This window comes from Talaromyces atroroseus (genome assembly GCF_001907595.1).
Source record: "Talaromyces atroroseus strain IBT 11181 chromosome Unknown scaffold_10, whole genome shotgun sequence".
NCBI lineage: Eukaryota > Fungi > Ascomycota > Eurotiomycetes > Eurotiales > Trichocomaceae > Talaromyces > Talaromyces atroroseus.
This window is the reverse complement of record NW_017971442.1, coordinates 999,910-1,020,290: the sequence shown is the minus strand read 5'-3', so window position 1 is coordinate 1,020,290 and position 20,381 is coordinate 999,910. Positions and strand designations below refer to the sequence as shown.

The 20,381-nt window shown below is 47.8% G+C and overlaps 8 protein-coding genes across 8 annotated transcripts, besides 1 other annotated feature; 4 read left to right on the top strand and 4 right to left on the bottom strand.

Annotated features, from left to right (window-relative positions):
* Positions 1-133: 133 nt before the first annotated feature.
* Positions 134-2,925, bottom strand: UA08_07152 (hypothetical protein; the record flags this gene model as incomplete). Its single annotated transcript, XM_020262062.1, has 4 exons — positions 134-612; positions 668-833; positions 886-2,154; positions 2,209-2,925. 4 exons carry the CDS (start codon positions 2,923-2,925, stop codon positions 134-136), a joined length of 2,631 nt encoding a protein of 876 aa, XP_020117767.1.
* A 711-nt stretch (positions 2,926-3,636) lies between these two features.
* Positions 3,637-5,364, bottom strand: UA08_07151 (hypothetical protein; the record flags this gene model as incomplete). Its single annotated transcript, XM_020262061.1, has 3 exons — positions 3,637-4,251; positions 4,313-4,985; positions 5,039-5,364. The coding sequence occupies 3 exons, from the start codon at positions 5,362-5,364 to the stop codon at positions 3,637-3,639; spliced, it is 1,614 nt and encodes a 537-aa protein (XP_020117768.1).
* Positions 5,365-6,055: 691 nt separating this feature from the next.
* On the top strand, positions 6,056-6,346 carry UA08_07150 (hypothetical protein; the record flags this gene model as incomplete). The annotated part of the gene is made up of 1 exon (XM_020262060.1): positions 6,056-6,346. One exon carries the CDS (start codon positions 6,056-6,058, stop codon positions 6,344-6,346), a length of 291 nt encoding a protein of 96 aa, XP_020117769.1.
* Positions 6,347-6,557: 211 nt separating this feature from the next.
* UA08_07149 (hypothetical protein) lies at positions 6,558-9,608 on the top strand (the record flags this gene model as incomplete). The annotated part of the gene is made up of 7 exons (XM_020262059.1): positions 6,558-7,208; positions 7,260-7,553; positions 7,628-8,534; positions 8,819-9,036; positions 9,115-9,180; positions 9,267-9,395; positions 9,462-9,608. The coding sequence occupies 7 exons, from the start codon at positions 6,558-6,560 to the stop codon at positions 9,606-9,608; spliced, it is 2,412 nt and encodes an 803-aa protein (XP_020117770.1).
* Positions 9,609-11,365: 1,757 nt separating this feature from the next.
* On the bottom strand, positions 11,366-12,467 carry UA08_07148 (hypothetical protein; the record flags this gene model as incomplete). The annotated part of the gene is made up of 2 exons (XM_020262057.1): positions 11,366-12,158; positions 12,457-12,467. The coding sequence occupies 2 exons, from the start codon at positions 12,465-12,467 to the stop codon at positions 11,366-11,368; spliced, it is 804 nt and encodes a 267-aa protein (XP_020117897.1).
* A 2,434-nt stretch (positions 12,468-14,901) lies between these two features.
* UA08_07147 (hypothetical protein) lies at positions 14,902-15,228 on the top strand (the record flags this gene model as incomplete). Its single annotated transcript, XM_020262056.1, has 1 exon — positions 14,902-15,228. One exon carries the CDS (start codon positions 14,902-14,904, stop codon positions 15,226-15,228), a length of 327 nt encoding a protein of 108 aa, XP_020117898.1.
* Positions 15,121-15,162: a repeat region (Identified by RepeatMasker using a combination of RepBase library and repeat library created with RepeatScout).
* Positions 15,229-16,471: 1,243 nt separating the features above from the next.
* UA08_07146 (GTP-binding protein rhoC) lies at positions 16,472-17,453 on the bottom strand (the record flags this gene model as incomplete). Its single annotated transcript, XM_020262055.1, has 3 exons — positions 16,472-16,813; positions 16,865-17,068; positions 17,130-17,453. 3 exons carry the CDS (start codon positions 17,451-17,453, stop codon positions 16,472-16,474), a joined length of 870 nt encoding a protein of 289 aa, XP_020117903.1.
* Positions 17,454-18,399: 946 nt separating this feature from the next.
* On the top strand, positions 18,400-20,242 carry UA08_07145 (hypothetical protein; the record flags this gene model as incomplete). Its single annotated transcript, XM_020262054.1, has 6 exons — positions 18,400-18,457; positions 18,504-18,720; positions 18,790-19,557; positions 19,622-19,830; positions 19,869-20,120; positions 20,178-20,242. 6 exons carry the CDS (start codon positions 18,400-18,402, stop codon positions 20,240-20,242), a joined length of 1,569 nt encoding a protein of 522 aa, XP_020117904.1.
* Positions 20,243-20,381: the final 139 nt, after the last annotated feature.

Genomic DNA, 20,381 nt, shown 5'->3' with positions numbered 1-20,381 from the left:
TCTTTTGGATTAAAATGAATGAAGGAAGGGATGAGATGATTTGATCGGGAAGGGGATTAGCAACGATTATGGTATATGAATGAGATGATAAAAAAACTATAATAAAGTCTAGGTAGGATGGAACAATCAAAGTTTACGCCTTCCAGCCTTTCTTCTTCTCAGCACGTAAGGCCAACAACGTACCATCCTTATCCTGTCGCCGCGCAATTTCAACGACAAGGAATCTTACGAAATCCGGTAAAATCCAGTAACTACTATGAGCGCTCAACATGTTCAGATATTCGATATTCAGGGGACCGCCGCCGCCAGAGATGTAGTAATCAATCTGGCCATTGTCGTTCAGGAGTAACATACGTTTCTCTGCGATTTCTTCGCGAGTGAAATCGTGCGTCTCCAGTTCGACGTTCGATGGGAGCTTGGTGACGGCAGATGGTCGGGAGGGAATCATCGTGCTTGATAGACCGGAGCTAGTCAGGGGTTTGTTGGCGGAACTCCAGCTGAATATGCTGCCTAGAGAAGAAAAGAGAGAGGATGATGAACTGGGAACGAGGGCTGGCTTGAGAGACTCGGCTAAGTCGCTATCCACTGCTGCGTTCACTTTATAGGCGATGGCTAATGCAGAAATGTCAGTCAATATTTCCACACCGAGGAACAGATGATTTCATACGGTCAGTGGTGTGCATGATGTTATAAAGATTGTCAAGTGCCACACAGCCATATTTTTTGGCTTCTCCCGCAACACCTCGCTGCATATCTTCGCCCTCCCTACCTGGTTTATTTCTACCTCGTCGCGGGAGCAGGTTCGCTATTCCAATATAAGCCTTTGGTGGAATCTAAATGAATAGAAGGAAGCAGACCTTTATTTAGCAACAAAAATAAACCCACCGGGCTCCCGCAGAGAAAAACATTCTTTGAGTCAAACTCAAACATGTCATCGTGTAATTCGGCAGCTTGCATGTCAAAATTAGGAAGGTTGGTTGGCTGATTACTCAGAATATCCAGTGCCATAACGCTTCCCAGAGAATGAGCAAGTAGATGCACTCTTCCATGTTCGTGAAATCCGGGATTATTCATACACCACAGCCGGTACACTCGGTTGGCCTCCCTTGCAACAGCTCGAATCATTTTATCTTTGTGGTGGGAAAGATAGTACGGTATGTCTAACATGACATCGCTGACAAGTGTGCGAATTGCAGGAATTGTGTTAGGTGTGAGGTCTTCCAATGTATAGCGATTTGCGGTAGGATCGTTATTGTTCAAGGACTCTATTTCGGCATCTGCAAGTGCTAGTGTCGATCGCCAGTTGACAGGCAGTACCATGATACCTCCATGATCAGGTCGTATGTACGGCCAAATCTCTTCATTATTTAATTCCATGTTCACAGATCTCCGAAATGCGTTGATGGCATGGGTGAAATGGTAGCTTTCCACTCTCTCAGAGAGCTTCTGCCCGATTCCGTGAATAACGAGAACCAAGTCGGACGGATTAGGACGGCTTCCCTCAATGTCACACGCATAGCATACTTGTTCGCCTCTGAGATGTCTGGGTTGAGGCTGCATAAAATAGTGTCGCAAATCAATATTTGTCTGCTTCGATGGATGAAGTTGATCCCATAGCTTCCTGTCAAACCCACGAACTATGGGTATACCAATTTGACGTCCTTTGCGGATAGAACTAAGTGGCCGACGGTTCCTCGAAACAGAAGGAAGCAGGCTGGGACGAAGTATTTGGGCGTCTTTCCCGTCCACGTAGATTACACTAGCATTCTTGTAGGAATTCGGCTCTGTTCTTTGCGCAGAACCACTCGCTGCCAGATTCTGTGAGAATGTGATTTCCTCGGAATTGTCCGCTGTGCTTTCATTGGAGGCATCTATGGATGGTTTTCCCCCTTGTTCTGTACCAGGTCTGCTCCGAGTCATGGACTCGCTCTGCCACAACTTGTATACGACCTTCATTTCGGCATCTGCTCCGTGTTCGACACAACTGTTGAGTTCATCTTGCCATGTGTCTGTCCAAGCACGCATGTACTGATAGCCCTTCTCAAGCTCGTTGGCAAGATGAGGCTCAATCGGAAGCATTGTGTTTTTGTAGAACCACGTGGCACGGAGGACGTCTGATATGTCATGAAGCGGACTCCAGTAAATCGGTTTCATCTGGCTTCAGTTAGAGGTTCTGATAAATGTTAAGCTCAGATGTCAATATATTACCTTGAATCCTGGCAGCTCTACTAAATGCAGGCGCGAAACACCGACGGGAATCTTGTATTTTGCAGAGCTATCCTCCGCTTCTTCTTGCGACGACTCTGTATCCTTGCCAACTGTTTCGCTCAATCCAGAAGTTTTTAGATTACCATCACTTTCGCCGAAATCGATATCTTCAGCATTATGGGTATCTTGCTCTTCCGAGCTAGAAGACGACGTACTCTTCCGCTTGGCCGAATTTATATGTGACCGCAGCGGAGAACTATCCCTCTTCCTAGGCCAGGTCGACGGTCCAAAGCTACTATCACTAGTTGTTTTCATGAAAATCCCAGCACGGACACTTGGTCCTGAGCTTGGCCCCGAAGCCGAAACCGCTGGATCGCCCAGTGAGCGACTATGTCGATGAAATGAGGCAGCATTTGTCGATTTATACTTTCTGTGATCGGGTTTCGAGGGGAAAGCTTCCGAAAGCGCTCTCCATGCTTGTTCCAAAGCAATGGAGTCTCGAGCCGAGAAAGGCTGCGGCGTAGACGTCGTTCTTGCCGTTGCCGATGTCGTGGCAGCTGGAAGGGGAGTCAATGGGTCGTCGATGGGGAGAGAAGAGATGTAGAAAAACTGAGCATTGACTTCAGGAGGCGTGGGCGAGGACTGCAGCGCGACGAGGTCCTGTTTCGGCGTGGATCGATGGCATGTTGGGCCGTAGGTGTGGACGGGGCCGGGCATGGTAACTGTTTCACTGCAATAAATTACGTGGCGTTGTTCTGGATCGATGTGAAAATCGCGCTGAATTCCATATCATATCAAGTAGGCCATATCTGTGTTTCTCGAACCAGAATTCACCGATAGCTACCAAGGCAGCAACCAAAGCGAAGTTAGCAGGGGCATGTTGGTGCTGGGATTTGCAGAGCAACAACGCAAATTGATACCCTAATCAAACGCTTTCAGAAATGAAGCAGCGCAGTCAGCAAGAAATGAATGAATGAGAGATACTAATATGAAAGGGGAGAGATAGAAACAGAGAGAGAAAGAGAGTAGGATGAGAGGTGGAAAAGGAAGGAAAATGAAGCGGTGCGGCTCGCTGCCATGTGATCGACGATGACGTTGCGGCAGCCGCCGCCTTTCAACTTGACAACAATCTCTTTTTATTTTTTGCTATCTACACACTTCGGAGGGATTTTAACAGCACAATTTCTGGCCAAAGCTGAAACGAGAAAAGCGAAGACATGTAAAGCAGACTGTCACCGAGCGAGATGGACAGACAACTCGACACGAAAAGAGCCGCATGAACAAGCAACATACAAGGAATGAGCCAGGCCGATTCTGAGCATTCTCTCCAAAAAAAAACCAAGTACCCTTTCATATGGAAGGTTGACCAAAAAAGAAAAAGCTCGCCTTGTGCCCAAAGAATCTTGCAATTCATCAGTGCGAGACGAATTATAATGATTCTCGGACGCTAGAAGCGCGCTGCAGTTCCTCCATCTTCTTTTTGTATTTGGCCTGATGGATGAGTCCCACAACCAAATGCTTCATGTCAAGGAATGTGTTCAGAACTTCCTTGGAGGCCCCGAGCATCTCAAGAACGGGGTAGACGTCATGGAATAGCTTTCGAATGGCGCTATCCGGCCAGCAATATGTCCGCACATTCAACTGATTGATGACCGACCCCCAGCCGTCTAGCGTCGCTTTCAGAAGCACAGGGTCGAGCCCGAATTTCCCGGGGAAGCCAAAATTATTGACGTTGTGTTTGATAATGTCGCGCTGGGTCTTCATATCGAATTGAAATTCTGGGACCAAGGGTCGATTCTTCGAGTTCCAAAAAGCTACAAACCGCTTGACGGAATCGTTCCCCTCAAACCTATTGTTGTGCATCTGTGTAAGCAGATATGCATTGGCACTAGTACACAAGAATAACTCTAGTTTGGAGTATATCTCAGACTGCGCTTCTGGATCGACGTTGATTGAAATGCTGGGCTTCATGACGATTCCATGGAGCAATTCCATTCTGTTGTCGTCCCGATCAGGCTCTATCGATCGTTGAATGCCTCGTTTCTAATCGCCACATCAGTATCTAGAGGTGCTTTGCTGAAGTGGCATAGTTATCAAAACTTACAACGCGGTTGCTCAGCGATTCGACCTTTTCAGTCATTTTCTGCAAGTTGGACTGTTTCCAGTCCTGCTTTTGGCCAAGGTATCCATCGGGGCCATACAATACTTTCTTTTTAGGCAATCCACTGCGATGATAAGGATCGATAGGGTCGAATGGTACATGGCCAGTCACATCGGTAGCGCCAGGTAGGCTTGTCTTCTGCAGCAGCGGGGCCTTTTCATCATTAGTTTTGGCGGCTACAGGCAAGACAGGTTCATTTCGACGTCTGATTGGCACCCGGAGGGCAGCCAGTTGAGAATACATGTCGCGTCTCTCTGTTGGAGATTGGAAGCTACCTAGAGTATGCTGAGGGGATTGGCCTGTCTTCTCGTTCTGCAATTCCTCGCTATCCAAAGGGGGGAGACTAGGCAGCTTCTTATCAAAGCGAGACCGGTAGCGAGAAGAGTAGCCATGATCAGATAAAATGTGCGTCTGCTTATTACCGGTGGTGTCATCCTTTGACAGCTTCGAATTATCGGAAATTCCAGGGTAATGTTCACGGAGCTCTCTGCGGCCACTCTTGAGATTTCCAGCAGAACTGCCCTCGTAAAGCCAGGTACTTCCACTGCTTGTGGTCAAGTCAGGCCATATGTCATCTTCGTAGACGGATGATGAAGGCCGTGGCTGATGGAGTTCCCTAGATCCTCGTCAATTCTGCGTGTCTACTAATCCTGCGACTTTTCGACTTACTCGTTGTATATTGCAGCAGAGCTCTCGCTTGCAAGGTTCGCTGGCAATTGGTTCAATTTGACAGCTCGTTTCTGGGCGACATTGCGAGGTTTCAGGGGCTCTGGCAGCAAAGAGTCTACCATACCTCGTGCTCTCCGACCAAAGGAGAACCGCGACTGATGGCTCGCAGCGGGCGAAGAAGGGGCGACATCGCTTGTTGGGCTTCTCTCAAATCTTCCTTCTGCCTCGGGATTATATCGAAAGGGGAGTAGAATGGGTATCTCGCCTTCTTCGGCGCTTTGAGAGCCATCCTTTGACACGTTTTCTTCGTTAGACTTCTGAGACATGGTTGTCCCTTTCTTTCCTTTGCAGGGGCGGGGTTCTTTGTTGGTATTTGTGAACAATCAGATTTAAGAGGGCTATGCCACATGCAAAGATTTTTTTGTTGTGTATGTGAAAATGAAGAGGAAAAAGGGTGGGGAGAAAAAAGGCAGTGCCAACAGCTGCTGTTGTGAGCCTCTGCTCATCGCCGGGGGCAACAAACATGACGATGTCACGTCTGCTACCAAGCAACAAGAGACAATAGGCCATGCTGTGCTGTCACTATTGTCTTGATTGAAGTTCTCTCATGCCAGTAAGAAGCCTGGTTGTCTATAGTATATTTAGAGGAGCATGAATGATGGTTTGCATGACCCTCAGAACATCTATTATATCTATCTGCATTTTTTTCTGACAGGCTCAAAGATCCCAACAATGCAAGGATCGGTGCCTGGCTCAGGACTGCTGACAGTCAGCTGAAAGATGCCCATATAGATTGTCTGCACTACAAAAGCCTTGTCATGCTGCAAGTTGAAGCTATAGTAGGTAGAGATGTATAGATAGGTCACCGTAGGTCATGTGACTTCGCAGCACTCCCGCTCCATCATAACAAAGGCAAAAAAAAAAAAAAAAAGATAAAAATAAACAGCCACCGCTATAGCTAAACTAGCCTGTCTAGTGTCTAATATATAGAAACGGAAGAATCCATAACTATTCATCATGTATGTTCAGCGCGAGAATCCAAGGGCTGCGGACTCCACACTCCACTTGCCGACTTTCTTCCCGGGGGTGGAGCAGAGCAGCGATGGGCCGAGAGACGACAAACTTCCCCCGCATAGCCCAAGTCGACTGCTGGCACGCACCGTGACACGAGTCTCTCTTCGTGCCAGACCAGACGCTTTCCCAGTTGCTGGCGCTGCTCTGGGTCCCCGTTCCATCCTACCCTACTGGTCCGTTGGGCCGGTGAGCCAATGCTCCCCCAGAGAAATCGACGCATCTGCCGTTTCCTAGATCCGGTGGCTACGTTTAGTATGTGCATGCAAGCTATAGCCGAGCAATATAATATTACAATGGGGAGGGAGGAGCTGTGTGGCCTGTTTAAAATGGGCTTCTTCGCTACTTGCTTCACTCTGTTGGACATTTTTCTTTAACATTCTTTGGCCATTGTCCGTTGTCTCTCTCCCTCTTCCTCTCTCTCTCGTTTTCTTCTCGTACGCCATCCATGGCACACTCGGATAACAAGTACGACATCGTTATAGTCGGCGCAGGCCCCGTCGGCATACTTCTGTCGCTATGTCTCTCGCGCTGGGGATACAAGGTCAAGCATATCGACAACCGGCCTGTACCGACGGCCACTGGCCGTGCCGATGGCATTCAGCCTCGCTCGATTGAGATTCTGCGAAATCTCGGATTGAAGCGTGCTCTGATGGCTTATGAACCGGCAAAGGTTTATGCTGTGGCGTTCTGGGACCCGTTGCCCGGTGGCAAGGGCATCCACAGGACCGGAAGTTGGCCCAGCTGTCCTCGATTCATCGATACGAGGTATCCTTTTACGGCGCTGGTACATCAAGGGAAAATCGAACAACTGTTTCTGAACGAGATTGAAAAGGCTGGCACGACAGTTCAACGCCCCTGGACTATCGTGGATTTTGCAAATACCGGAAAGGACGAAGCATATCCTGTAGAAGTCAGTCTCAAGTGTCTTGACACAAACGTTATCGAGAATGTTCGCACCAAGTATTTATTCAGTGGAGAGGGTGCACGGAGTGTTGTCCGAGAGAAGCTGGGCGTTCAAATAACCTACAAAGACCAGATCTCATTCGTTTGGGGTGTTATGGATGGGGTTGTACAAACGAACTTTCCTGACATCAACGTAAGCGCGTTATAACTGCTGTGGTACTAGCACATGCTAACGCTACTTCAGACAAAATGCACCATTCATTCAGATAGCGGGTCGATCATGGTTATCCCCCGCGAGGATAGCATGGTCCGGCTCTATGTACAAATCGCTTCTTCGACGGATCCCGACTGGAATCCGAGGAAGACGGCTACGGCTGAAGAGGTCCAGGAGGCTGCTAAGAAAATCCTCCACCCGTATACTATCGACTGGGTCAGAGTCGAGTGGTACTCTGTGTATCCTATTGGACAGGGGATTTCCGAAAAGTATACACTTGATCACCGCATTTTTATGGGTGGAGATGCGTGCCATACTCACAGCGTAAGTCCTATTATTATTATTATGTTCTTCGAAAGAATTTCATACCTAGTTAGACTGACTTAATTTGTTTCCAGCCCAAGGCAGGCCAGGGCATGAATACGGCCTTTCACGATGCACTCAATTTTGCCTGGAAGCTTCATGCTGTAGAGTCTGGATTTGCAGACCGATCCCTTTTAGAGTCGTATGAGTCAGAACGCAAGAAAATCGCAGAGGATTTACTTGATTTTGACAACAAATATGCCGCTCTCTTCTCGCAGCGTCCGCCCAATGCAGAAGAAGTCGGAAATGCCAAGTCACTTAGTTCCGATGAAGGCGAGGAGAACGAGTTTGTTCAGACGTTCAAGTCGTCATGCGAGTTTACCAGCGGTTACGGAGTCGCATACGAGCCGAATGTCATTAACTGGAGTCCCAGCCATCCCGCTCAATCGCACTTGTTTGGCATCGATGGCGTGAAGCTCGTCCCTGGCAAGGCTTTCACGCCAACTACTGTCGCGCGTCTCTCGGATGCGAACATAGTCCACCTAGAGCAGGAAGTTCCAGCAAACGGATCTTTCCGGATCTTCGTATTTGCCGGTTCACCGTCAAGGAACAAAAAAGCAGTTGAAGATTTGGCAAACAACCTTGAGAAGGACAAATCTTTCTTGTCCGTGTATCGCAGGCCCGATATTGCAGAAGTCTCCTATTTTGAACGTCACAACCCACACTCCAAGCTCTTCACGCTTAGTTTTATCTTCGCCGCGGAGAAAACGGGCGTGGATGTCTCGTATCTCCCTCGGGTTGTCAAGGACTATCACCACCACATCTATGCGGACGACGTCCCCGATGTGCGCGTACCACATGCGAAGTTTTCCGCGCATGAGAAGCTTGGACTCGATCCTGAAAGGGGCGGTGTAGTTGTCGTTCGTCCGGATAGTCATGTCTCGTGCATAGTGCGTCTGGTCGAAGGAAGTGGTACAGTCGATGCATTGAATGCGTATTTCAGTGCGTTTTCGTCAAAGCCTCTTGGACAGGAGGGAGCAAGCCATCTTTGAATCATGTTTGGTCAGGCAGTAGTATAAGAAACCTGTTTTATAGCTTTGTATAGAGGAATAGTTGTTGATATAATCAATGCTGCTTGTCAAGTTGTGCCTATTTAGGTATTCTAGTAGAATGCCTTACAATCTAAGGCAGGAAGCCCCACAAGGAACATTATCAACCTTCACCCCCCGCATTGCGATCGAACATCTTGTTCATAAGTTATAACGAACAAATTCATCCCTTGAAAGAAAACAGCATGCTCTCTCTGGCTCTTACTGCCGAATTGGAAGGGTACATGTTCATGTCGCGTGTCAGTGCTGCGCATTTATCGACTAACCTGGCTCTCTTTAGTGTAACAGGGCTCCGGCCAAAGGACACTGAGGAGGACCCATACTACTACACCTTCAAGGTCCTCTGCAGCTCGTGCAGGGAGACGCATCCAAACTGGGTCAGCTTTACTCGTTATGTAAGTGATTTGCTTGTATATCCTAGCGGGTGGCGTGCCTTCAATATCTTCAAATCAGATGCTGACGACGGGCCACAGGAAAAACATGAAATCCCCGGCAGTCGTGGAGAAGCCAATTTCGTGTGGAAATGCAAGCTCTGCGGGGTATGTCTTGTCCTCATATCCATCTACTGTCTAATCTATCCGCCTGAATGAAAGACATACATATGAGAAGAGACTGACCGTATCAGAAAACACATTCTGCCTCCATAACTGCAGGGCCCAATGCATACGAAATACCAGAGAATGCCAAGTCCAAGATCCAGAAGATCATAGAAATGGACTGTCGCGGTCTCGAGTTTACCGACTTCAAGGCCGATGTAAGTCTCTCTCATCGAAATGGCACAAACGCAATCAAAAAGCATATACTAAACGCAACCTTCTAGGGTGATTGGGAAGCCAAAGGGGCAGAAACGACCACGGCGTTTTCGGGCATCGACTTGTCCGAAGGAGAGTGGTATGACTACGACGAGAAGGCAGGTGAGGAAGTGAGCATCAAGGATATCAAGTGGGAGATCAGAAATATCAAATAAAGGTTTTGCCCTCGCGTTCTCGCGACAGCTTTTCGATCTACTAATTACCAGTGCGGATGTCACGGATTTGCGATGTACTCTTAATTAAAAAGATATCTTATGAGGTCATATGTATAATCAAAATGAATTTTCTGTGAGTGTATCTGCAAATAAATCGCGATATGAAAAGGCGGACGAATGCAGGCGGTGAAGCAGGCCAGCAATCCCATTGGCCGAAAAGCTCTTTATGGAAACAATCTGCAGCTTCTTTCCTTGGTCGATTTCCACGGTCTTTCCACTGCAACGAAAAGCTACATTTCACATCTTCTCAACGAGAGAATTTTTTGAAGAAGCGAATTTCAACAGTTCCTCGGATACCGATTCATCGCGCCCCATCGACTGGTCATTTATCACGACGAGACCAGCAAGCACGATAACGAACGGACGCGGCGTCGCGTGAACACACCTTTATCAATCTAGCCCTGCTTGTCGAACGAGTCGAACGAGATCTGTGCAATCACAATGAGCGTATGCCATCATTTGTTGGAGAATTTTATCGTTTATATATAGTTGTACAGACAAGCTAACCCCTCACTCACAGTTTCAACCAGTCAACCCCCGCCCCTTCCTCCAGTCCAGGTAGGTAAACCAGTCGCAGACGACGAAGAAGATAAACCATACAATGAGTTAGTTCTTACATTTTGAATAGAGTCGGAACTGAGCTCATCATTCGCTTAAAATGGGGACAAACCGAGTACCGCGGCCAACTCGAGAGCATCGACTCGTATATGAACGTGCTGCTTCGGGATACGCAAGAATTCATTGATGGGAAGAACACGGGTAGTTTGGGGTTGGTGCTGATAAGGTATTTTCTTTCTCTCTCTCTGTCTTTTGTAGACTTTTTATCATTCCCAGAGAAGACATTTATTTGAACTCATTTGTACTGTTTACTAACTTGTCTATCTTAGATGTAACAATATTCTCTGGATGGCCAGCGCAGACGGCGTCGATATGATTGATCTAGGGTTAAAATAAAAGAAAGGGGAAAATAATACTTGATTATACCATGTTCTTCCCCTCGCTTCTTCTCTTACACGTTCAATTTTCGTCCTATCCTACGTATTAGCGGTTCCGCCGCCATCGAGCGACGAAAAGCAAAAACGAAATCATAATCGGATTTCGAGGCATACAAAAGGAGTGATACTGCGGAGAGACAACAGAGTTGGCTTTTTTTTGAAACCCCGCTCGCTATTCGGGGCCAATTACAAACCCGTTCGTTTCCTATTAAGCAGATCTGAAAAAGGCAGAGCATCATTTTAGAAATATGCCTTCAAAAAATTGTATAGAACGTGTTTTTCTCGAGCGGCTCTTATGAAACCAGCGATTTTGAAGGTAAACAGTGTGACAGCATGGATTTTGATGTCTGGGCAGCGGATTCTGGGCACGTACTACGTAGTTGTGCAGCTCCCTGCAGGGACGCTTTCTCCATGCACCTAGCTTCGTAAATAAATACATGGTCCTCACTGAAAGACAGGAAAGCAGGCTGAACGTGATCACTTAGCATCTCTCAAGGTGCTCAGTCGGCCTCGACCCATTGCACATGTTATATGAATAGTCCTTCATCCTTGAGATGAATTATCTCCCGACATTCTAAAATTTATATTGTTTCTAACGATAAGTTCAGACACTATGACAGCTAGTAGAACTTCATTAATACGTTTCATTTGCTAAATAATTAACTAAATTAGGTAACAACTGTCCTCAAGTCTTCGATTCCCCTAATTAAGCGATGGAGTCAAAAGTTCAGTCAAATACTCCTCCCCTTTCTCCTTGATACCCAATAGCTCGTTGTCATTCTTAACAAACTTGAACCCATACTCCTCATCCACGATACTCTTGAGCAGAATAGGAATCACGGTTGGCAAGTCGTGTTGTCCCTGGGCAAGCCGTTCAAGAGCTCCAGCAACCACCACGTTCAAGTCCACATCTAATGGAGCCCATGGATTGTTGGGAGCAATCTTCTTAGCCAAGGCTAGGATTTGGTTTTGTGTGAAAACATACTTTTGGAGAAGTAGACAGCTCGATTCTGAGTTTCTGCGGCATAGGTCAGGACACCGACTACGGTCTTTCCAACAGTTGGCATGCCTAGTACAGCTGAACTGAGAGTCTCCTCTGTTGAATATGGTGGGTTGATACTTGGAGAAATCCATGATGACCTTGCGCTGAATGGCAAAGTCGGTGAGACCCCAATTATAGACAAAGGTATACGTCAGGTCGGAGGTTTTGGATTTCTCAATGAGGTAATCCTCAACCGCCACTTTTGACTTGAAGATTGGTAGCTTGCGAGTTTTATGGTTGCTCATGTTGGAACTGAAATTGGATGGAAGGAAACGCTTGACGCCGGCAGCAATGGATGCATCAATCAGGAGCTGTTGGGCTATGACACCTTTGTCGCCGACAGTTGAGACGACGGCATCTTGGTCCGTGAGAGCAGTTTTCAAGGACTCGGCATCTTCAAAGTTGGCCTCGACTACCTTGACCTTCTCAGCAAAGGTGTATGTTGAGCCTGTGCTGCATTCATTAGAAAGTACTGAATCAAATGCTTAGATAAACGACATATTGCTAAGCTGGCCCTCCATACCGACAAAGAAAGTCCCATCATCGGACTGATGATAGAATAATGCTTATTAAGTTCATGGGCATCCCACAATAATGCCGACACTAGCCGACGAAAGTTCTGTTCTGCTCATTCTCTTTCATCGTTATTCACTTTACAAACTATGTGTAAGCCTTTTTTGTTGCAAGTAAGCTTCAGCTCTTGTTTTATTATCTTGTATAAGCTGTTAATAAGTGCGATTAAGATACTTACTTTGCTACCATGCTGATTTGTACGAAACAAATCATCGATGTATGGTTGCTTCTTAGTTTCAATGCAACAAAATCAAGTGGTGGGTCAATACATACTTTCCCTTGCTGCTCCTATTTGTATACATGTAAAGGGCGGGGAGCGGCCCGCCCGCTCCAACAGGCCCCACCAAGCCGCATTTTTAGGTGGTCCCTTGATCCGAACTATACATGTTAGTGTAAGGCCGGGGTATGACGATATATATATTACATTACATTCCAGTTCAGTGGTGCCTTTATAGTGAACATTAGGCGGAACTACTAGTGCACATAATCTATATTCTAAGCAGTCAATTTACATACATCAGTCTCTATGAACATAATAACGCTAAGCCCAACATTAGCATCCTACTTATAGGGAAAGTACGTAAAAGCTCTTTCTAATTGCGCCTAAAGGAGGTTGAACATTTCCAGGCGTGGGCAGCTCAAAATGATCTCCTGCCACAGAAATAGTCATGACCTCTCCGCTGGTGAGCCTTTCCACCCGTTAGGACCGAAGTTTTAAATTCCACCCTTAGCGGGGACAAGACAGGCAAACGTTCCTAGGTCTGGATCTTCCATAAAACCCGGATACGAGTGTATTCCATAGGCCACCCTTGTTGACGACTTCCTGAAAGACATCGTAGCTGAACTCGTCCTCGGCGAGTAGCATGCGCTGGTCTTGGATCTGCGATCGTGGACAGCACATTGTGAATAAATATGAGACCGTCGACGCGGTACGCCTGGTCGACCTCAAGGGCAACAAGACAGCCAGCCGAGTAGTGGCCAAGAAGGAAGGGACCCATGTCCTACGCCTTGATCAAGACATCTACAATTAGCTTGGCCACACCTTCGATGCCGTCTTCACTCGTCATGCGGGAAAGGCAGCTGAATTAGGCGAGTCGATGCCGTAGACAGTCTGCTTGGACTTGAATGCCCACAGGCGGACGAAACAGGCGACTGTGCCTGTGCCGTCGGCGGTTAGGTATAGCGCGCGGCGTCTTGCTGGTATTCGGACGGCCCTGCATAAGTGTGATTCTGATGTTGGGAGGCGGCGACGTGTTAATAGCTTCCAAGCTGGTGACTTTTGACTCTTTCTCGACGTTTACCAGGCTAGGGGGTGGGGTGTTGGAGACTGAATCTGGTACCGAAACGGGGACAAAGTCTCCGTCAGGAATGTGTTCCTGTTAAATAATGAAAGCCCGCTATATATTACTGTCTTGGAGGTCGATTCGAACCGTCCTTTGCACCTTTACGGTGTTGACTCGTTGTGGCACTCGAGCCCAGCTATTAGAGATCTTGGCCAGCGTGCCGACCGTCAAGATTGCGCACAGAGCAACTTGGTCGTAGGGTCAGAGTAAAAGAAAGAAAGCCTCATTATGATACTAGATGGTCTTGGAGGTAGATTAGGCAGTTTGTGTAGAAATGCTAAATAAGGACATTATTTGCTCGTGACTTGCTCCAACCCTACCTAGGTACTCTAATTAGCACTCTAGTGCATGCTAAATTGCATCACTGATGAGCCTATGTGATAAATATATTAGTATTGGTATTAATGTAATATAGTAGAGGATCGAATAAAATGGCCACAGTTCAGCCAATGATGTCATTCCGAGAGTGTGGATGTACTCTGATATCAGATTCCGTCTGAGATGTACCGAAATGTCGGCTAAACATCTCACTGCCAATGACGCGTCTGAAAGAAAGAAGAGGGAAACAAACAGATCAAAGAACAAAATCACAGAAGAACAGAAGATACATAGACTACCTACAATAGTGTAGCCAAGTCCCTACAAGTATTACCGCTGACACGCAACATGTTTCATGGCTGAGACGAAACTATAACCAAGTTGCCACAGACGCCGACCCCTCGAACGCCTGCGACGATCTCAGTGGGACAAAAGTTAGATCTGCATAAGCCATCGTGAACAATGTATGGTCAGACCAAGCCCCAAAAAGCGCCGTGTGTTCTGTATTTAGAAACCTAGTCTATGCACAATATCAAATGGGAAAAGTGGACGCGGAGGAGGGGCAAAACGAAACAACACGAGGACGTGAAGATCATTGGTATTTTTTTTCGCCCCGATACACGGTTTCACTATGGCTGTATGGTAAGGAAACCGTGCCAATACGGCTCAGGGAACGAGTCATCGGTCAGCAGCGTCCAAAAGTTGCCAGTTCTGTTGGGTTTGGACATTTATTAACAGACTGTCTTCCTCTCAGTTATCCTGGCATTATATTTCACTCTATTCTTCCTCAAAGTAATCTTGCATTCGTTACTCCGATATCAGATATCACATCCCTCGCTTGCTACCTATACCGTCGTTAATCCAACTCACCTGTTTGTTATACGTCGACACTTTAATTGAAACCAGGTATGTTTATCATCACTACCGCTTACATCGTCTATGTCTGACGATCCTAGTCTAAAATGGTCTCTTCCAAATTCATCGAAATCCTCGACGACAACAGCGCCGACACCACCGCGCAACAACACCAAATGTCCGACAGCGACGTCAAACTCGAAGACGTCCTAGCCGACCAAGAGCAGCAACACTCTCGCTCGCGCTCATCTACACAATCCTTCTCGTCGCGCAAGAGCCATGAAGAATGCGACCCGCGAACATCCACTAGTTGTGACGGCGTGGATTCCTCTTCGTCGTCGCCGTCGTCGCCGTCAACGTCATCATCGACCACGCCGTCGCCGAAGATCAAGCGGTTGAGGAAGTTTACGTTGACGGGTGGATTTTCTCGCTAGTCTTTCTACTTTTCCTCTCGGTCAAGATGGATTGCTGAGAAACGAGCCGAATGAATAGACGAACAGCGATGACTTATGAACTGTACAGATGTCTGAATGTGCTTGACAGCAGCGTTTCTTTCTTTATCAGGTCAGGCAGGCCATGACCTGATCGATACCCTTTCATTTGCCCTTCTTGCATGTTTTTTTTTTTATCGATTTCATCCATGCTGTACTCCGTATATGTATGTGTGCACACGAGAAATGAGAGAATGACTTCTGCGTAAAAGATTAGCATGTGATTCAGTATTGTGGGGGAGACACACTTGCAGCCTGAGGCCAACAAACGCGTCCACCGAGACGTCGCTCCCACCTCTATCAGTCTTCACCGACATCCCGGCGAAATCCCCAATTACAAAATTACAAAAGCCGTTGGAAAAGAAAAACTCGTTGGAAAAGAATAACAAAAATGTCCGCCTTCGCAACCTCCAACCCTTCCCACAGAACCAGCGAATTCGAATCCCAGCGCGCCGAGCTCCTCCGCGAAATCGCTCTTGTCCGTTTCTCTCCAAAACCTCTGAAAAGGATTAGAAAAAGAAAGGAAAAGAAAAGAACTAATCGTTGGAATAATCAGGGCATGGAGTCAGTTCTACAGTACATCAATCAACTGAATCGGAACCTGGAGAGCATTATCGCTGTATTTCTACCTTAATCCGAATAATCAGTCTGAAGTAACCCAGCTGATTCGTTGATGCAGGTCGGAAACGAGTTTGGATCCGTCGAGGCGCTGTGGAGTCAGTTTGAGAATGTGATGGGCACAGAGGAGCAGCAGCAGCAGCAGCAAGGTCATGGGGAGGATGTCAAAGAAGAAGAGGAAGAGGAGGACGACAATGGAGATGAGCATTAGATGATGATTTGTTGGTTATAGTGATAGAGTGATACCCATGTTTATTTTATTTTCATTGCATCTGCTTCATTTTGATTTTGATTTATTCAAGGCTAAAACAATAATCGGATTGACAAACAAACAGTCCCACGTTGACGCCAACTCCATGCATGCTCCGTATGCCTCATGGCCAATGATCAATGATTCACAAGAATGGGGGAAAAGGAAATACAAAAATAAGAAAGACATGATGATCCAATCGGATAAAGTCTAGTAACAAACTCATGTTCATCATCGGATTTGACATGAGAAAAGAAAAAAAAAGAAAAAAAGAAAAGAAAATCGAACGCATCCAGGCGATCGAAAGATAAAACGTTCTTATAGAATTTTGCAGGTACGTTTCTTAACCTTGCGTCCTCCTGGCCCACTCTTACCAGTAGGACCAGTGCTGGAACTGTAGAATCCCTGTTCTTCGACTCCAACCACGGTGTTGACAGCCAGCTGGAATACCTCGTCAACGCCGGTCATCTCCTTGCTGCTGCATTCAATGTAGGCAGCACCCATGCGATGGGCAACGGCCTGGCCTTGCTCGGGCGTGACTGGCGTGAGTCCCTGCGTTTTGAGGAGTTCGATGCATGTGCGCTTGTTGCGAAGGTCCGACTTGAGGCCAACGAGAATGAGCGGCGTTGTTGGGCAAAAGTGGAGGACTTCCGGGTACCACTATCCATCGGTTAAAATTGACGTCTTCTTCAGGAGTAGGATTAAACTCACCTTGTCCATTACGTTCTCTAGCGAGTTGGGACAGTCAATGGCAAAGCAGACAAACAAGAGATCTGTTTCTGGATATGACAACGGCCGCAGTCGATCGTACTCCTCCTGGCCGGCAGTGTCCCACAGCGCGAGTTCCACCGTCTTGCCCGACCGGCCATGTGTAGTCTGCGTGATGTAGTTTTCAAAGACGGTGGGAACATATTTCTGTTATATTCAATTGTCAGTTAGTCGGTCCTCCTCTACCCAAAACTAGAAGAGTGTGTACCTCTGGAAAGTATCCCTGCGAATAGCTGATCAACAAACAAGTCTTTCCACAGCCTCCGTCGCCCACCACGACGAACTTCTTGGAGTATGCAGGCGGCTGGGTGATATTGGTTGCTTGTGACATCTTCCCGGACGACATGCTGGTGTTGGTGCTGACGGTGCCGTTGCTCCCGTTGCTGACTCTGACGCTCTGGCTGCGGGCGCGCGCTCCCTTGGGCATGATAGCAGCCTGCGGAGCCTTCTCATTATTATGGTAGACCGAATGGCGTCTGCCTGGGGCATAATTATGGTTGTTGTTGTTGTTGTCGTACGCGACTGCTGCCATGGTGGATGAGCTGCAACAAAGAATATGCACGTGTCAATGGGTATTGTTTGTTTGTTTGCGAACAACAAGAAAGTATGTATTGTTAAGTATGCTGGGAGTCTGATGGTTTGTTTGGATGACTATGAAGGATCGATTGATTGTTGTGGGAGAAAGAAGAGAAGAGGATGAGGAGCGGAAGGGAGGAAAAAGAAGAAAGAAGAAGGCACCCTTTCTGCCTGTGTTCCTGTCTTCCTGTTCCTGCAAGCAAGATTCAACTCAATGTGGCATCCACTCAGAAGCCCAATAGCAAATAGTCTGTGCAAGGCGATGGCGATCGATGGAGTGATTGCTTGATGTGAAACAGCGGAGATTGTTTATCGGCCGCATTGCCACGGCAACGCGCGCTGGCGAGCTGACTGAAGCTGTCACTGCGCGGGTTGGGCGCATCGATTGGCTGTCCTGCCAGAGCTACACGAGTTCTCTATGACGCTGCAGGAAATGCTAACCGCCGCTCGATCTGGGCCAGGCCATGTTTTCGACTCCGTCTGGCGTATGCCCTATGGGAAGAGGGGCTGTGGCGACGTTTTCGTATGCTACGGGGACTCCGTGATGCTCGCGAGTGGCCTGTGAGTCTGTTCGTATAGCGCTTTTTTCCTTGACGAGTAGCTATGCCGTAGCGTGAACATCGTACGGTCGTAGCAATTGGCGATAGCAGCAGCTGTGTACGTTCAGAGAAACTTGAGGCTGTTGCCGTTGTTGTTGGATCTCAAGCGGCAAGCGCGATCCACCCCCGCCAGCCAATCGCTGTCCGCCCTGCGGCAACCACATATATCCGCTAGTTATCAACCACAAATCCCGGCCTCACGACAAGTCGCTCACTCCTCCTCGTCGCTCGCGCTCATGGTCGACGCGAATGGAGCACGCCGCACCCAGCTCTCGCTAACCGCCCACGCAACTGCTACCCACAATGGAGAAGAAGAAGCCGAATGGGCGGACAGACGCTGGCCTGCGGAGCTTGAATCATTGTATGCGTCTCCTCCTATTCTATCTGCATCCAACTGACGGGACCAGACCAGAACAGCCTGCCAAAATGGCGCTATTACCCCCGGGAGAAGGTCCTGCCGGTCGTGAGATTCGAGACGCCTTACCTCGCCTGGTTGCAGCACAAAATGCGCACCCCCATGCTTGATTCGTTCTTTGCGTTTACCGCCAATCTCGGCACCCATACTTTCTTCATGACTTTCCTGCCGGTTCTGTTTTGGAGTGGATATCCTAGTCTCGGTCGTGGGTAGGTTACTTTTTTTCCGGTGTAGCTTGTGCGTGAGCAAGGGCATTCATTGATAGATAATCCCATCAGAACGGTCAACGTCCTGGCCGCGGGCGTGTTCTGGAGCGGCTTTGTCAAAGACTTGCTCTGTCTTCCTCGTCCGCTCTCCCCCCCACTGCAGCGCATCACCATGTCCGGATCAGCTGCCTTGGAATATGGCTTCCCCTCGACCCATTCGACCAATGCTGTCTCTGTAGCCATCTATGCGCTATGGCTTCTGCGCTCTGACACTACGCTAAGTCCGGCTGTCAACATTGCGTGCCAAGTGGCTCTCTATATCTACGCGCTATCCATCATTGTGGGCCGACTATACTGTGGTATGCATGGATTTCTTGACGTGGTCATTGGAAGTGGCCTCGGCGCATTGATTGCATGGGTTCAGTGTGCATACGGTCCTGCGTTGGACAACTGGATTGTCAGCGCCCCCGGCAAGGAAGTGATTTTGATGGTTCTGATTGTGCTAGTGCTGATCCGCATACATCCCGAACCCGCGGATGATTGCCCCTGCTTTGACGACAGTGTTTCCTTTGCCGCGGTCTTTATCGGGGCGAATGTGGCGGCTTGGGATTTGTCCCGATCCAGCATTACATCGGCCGAACTTACGCCTGATACCATTCCCTACCGGCTAGAGTCCCTCGGTTGGTTCAAGACCGTGCTGCGTTTCATTATCGGCGTTCTCATCATCTTTGTGTGGAGAGAGGTGATGAAACCACTTTTGTTGCGCTCTCTGCCCCCTGTCTTCCGTGGCCTCGAGAAAGCTGGTTTACTACTTCCCCGGCGGTTTTTCACCCGCGCCTCGTACGTCTTTCTGCCCTTGATGCTATCCATTTGATCCAAAACGAAGTCCTGACCATGATTTAAGTGAGTACAAAACGGTACCCGGGCATCTCAAAGACGAAGAGGTTATCCCGAACTTCTCCGATATTCCTTCTATCCTTACGTCCATCCGACATCCCCGTCGAAGGGCTATCTCGGTCGGACCTCAGTCCGAGGCCGATGCATATGAAACACTGGCTTATAGGGAGAAGCGTCGACGCGAAAGCGTCACTGAGCTCTTTCACGGTGTTCCAGGTAAGTTTTGAATAAAATTGCCTGCTCTATAAATAAAGCTAACCCTCCAGGTGATGCCACCAAACGCTCCGTATCCAAGTTGGAAGAGTACGAGTCTCAGATGGGCACGGTCAGTCACCGACTAAGCCCCGATGCCCCAGTCTCTGCCCAAACAACCTCTGCAGCTGCAGGCACTCTTCCGGAGGCTGGCTGTCCCTCCACAGCAGACGAGGAAGATATGTTTTCCATGATCAAAAAACCGCGCGTTCGCTATGATGTCGAGGTGGTGACGAGATTAATTGTATATATGGGTAAGATTGATTTATTTCCCTGTCGTCTTAACGCTATTCTAATCTTAACTGAAATAGGCATTGGTCTGATCGTCGTTGATTATATGGCATACGTGTTCGATTTCCTAGGTCTGGCACCTTGAAGGGGGTATCGCCTTCTTCTTTGTTCATTGTACTTTGATATGACATTCTGCATGAGATTGCACCTTTCTACTGGTGTTCTTCTCTGCCTGTTTTTATACACATAATCCCTTTTTTTTTTTTTTCAAATTTTTTTCTTTG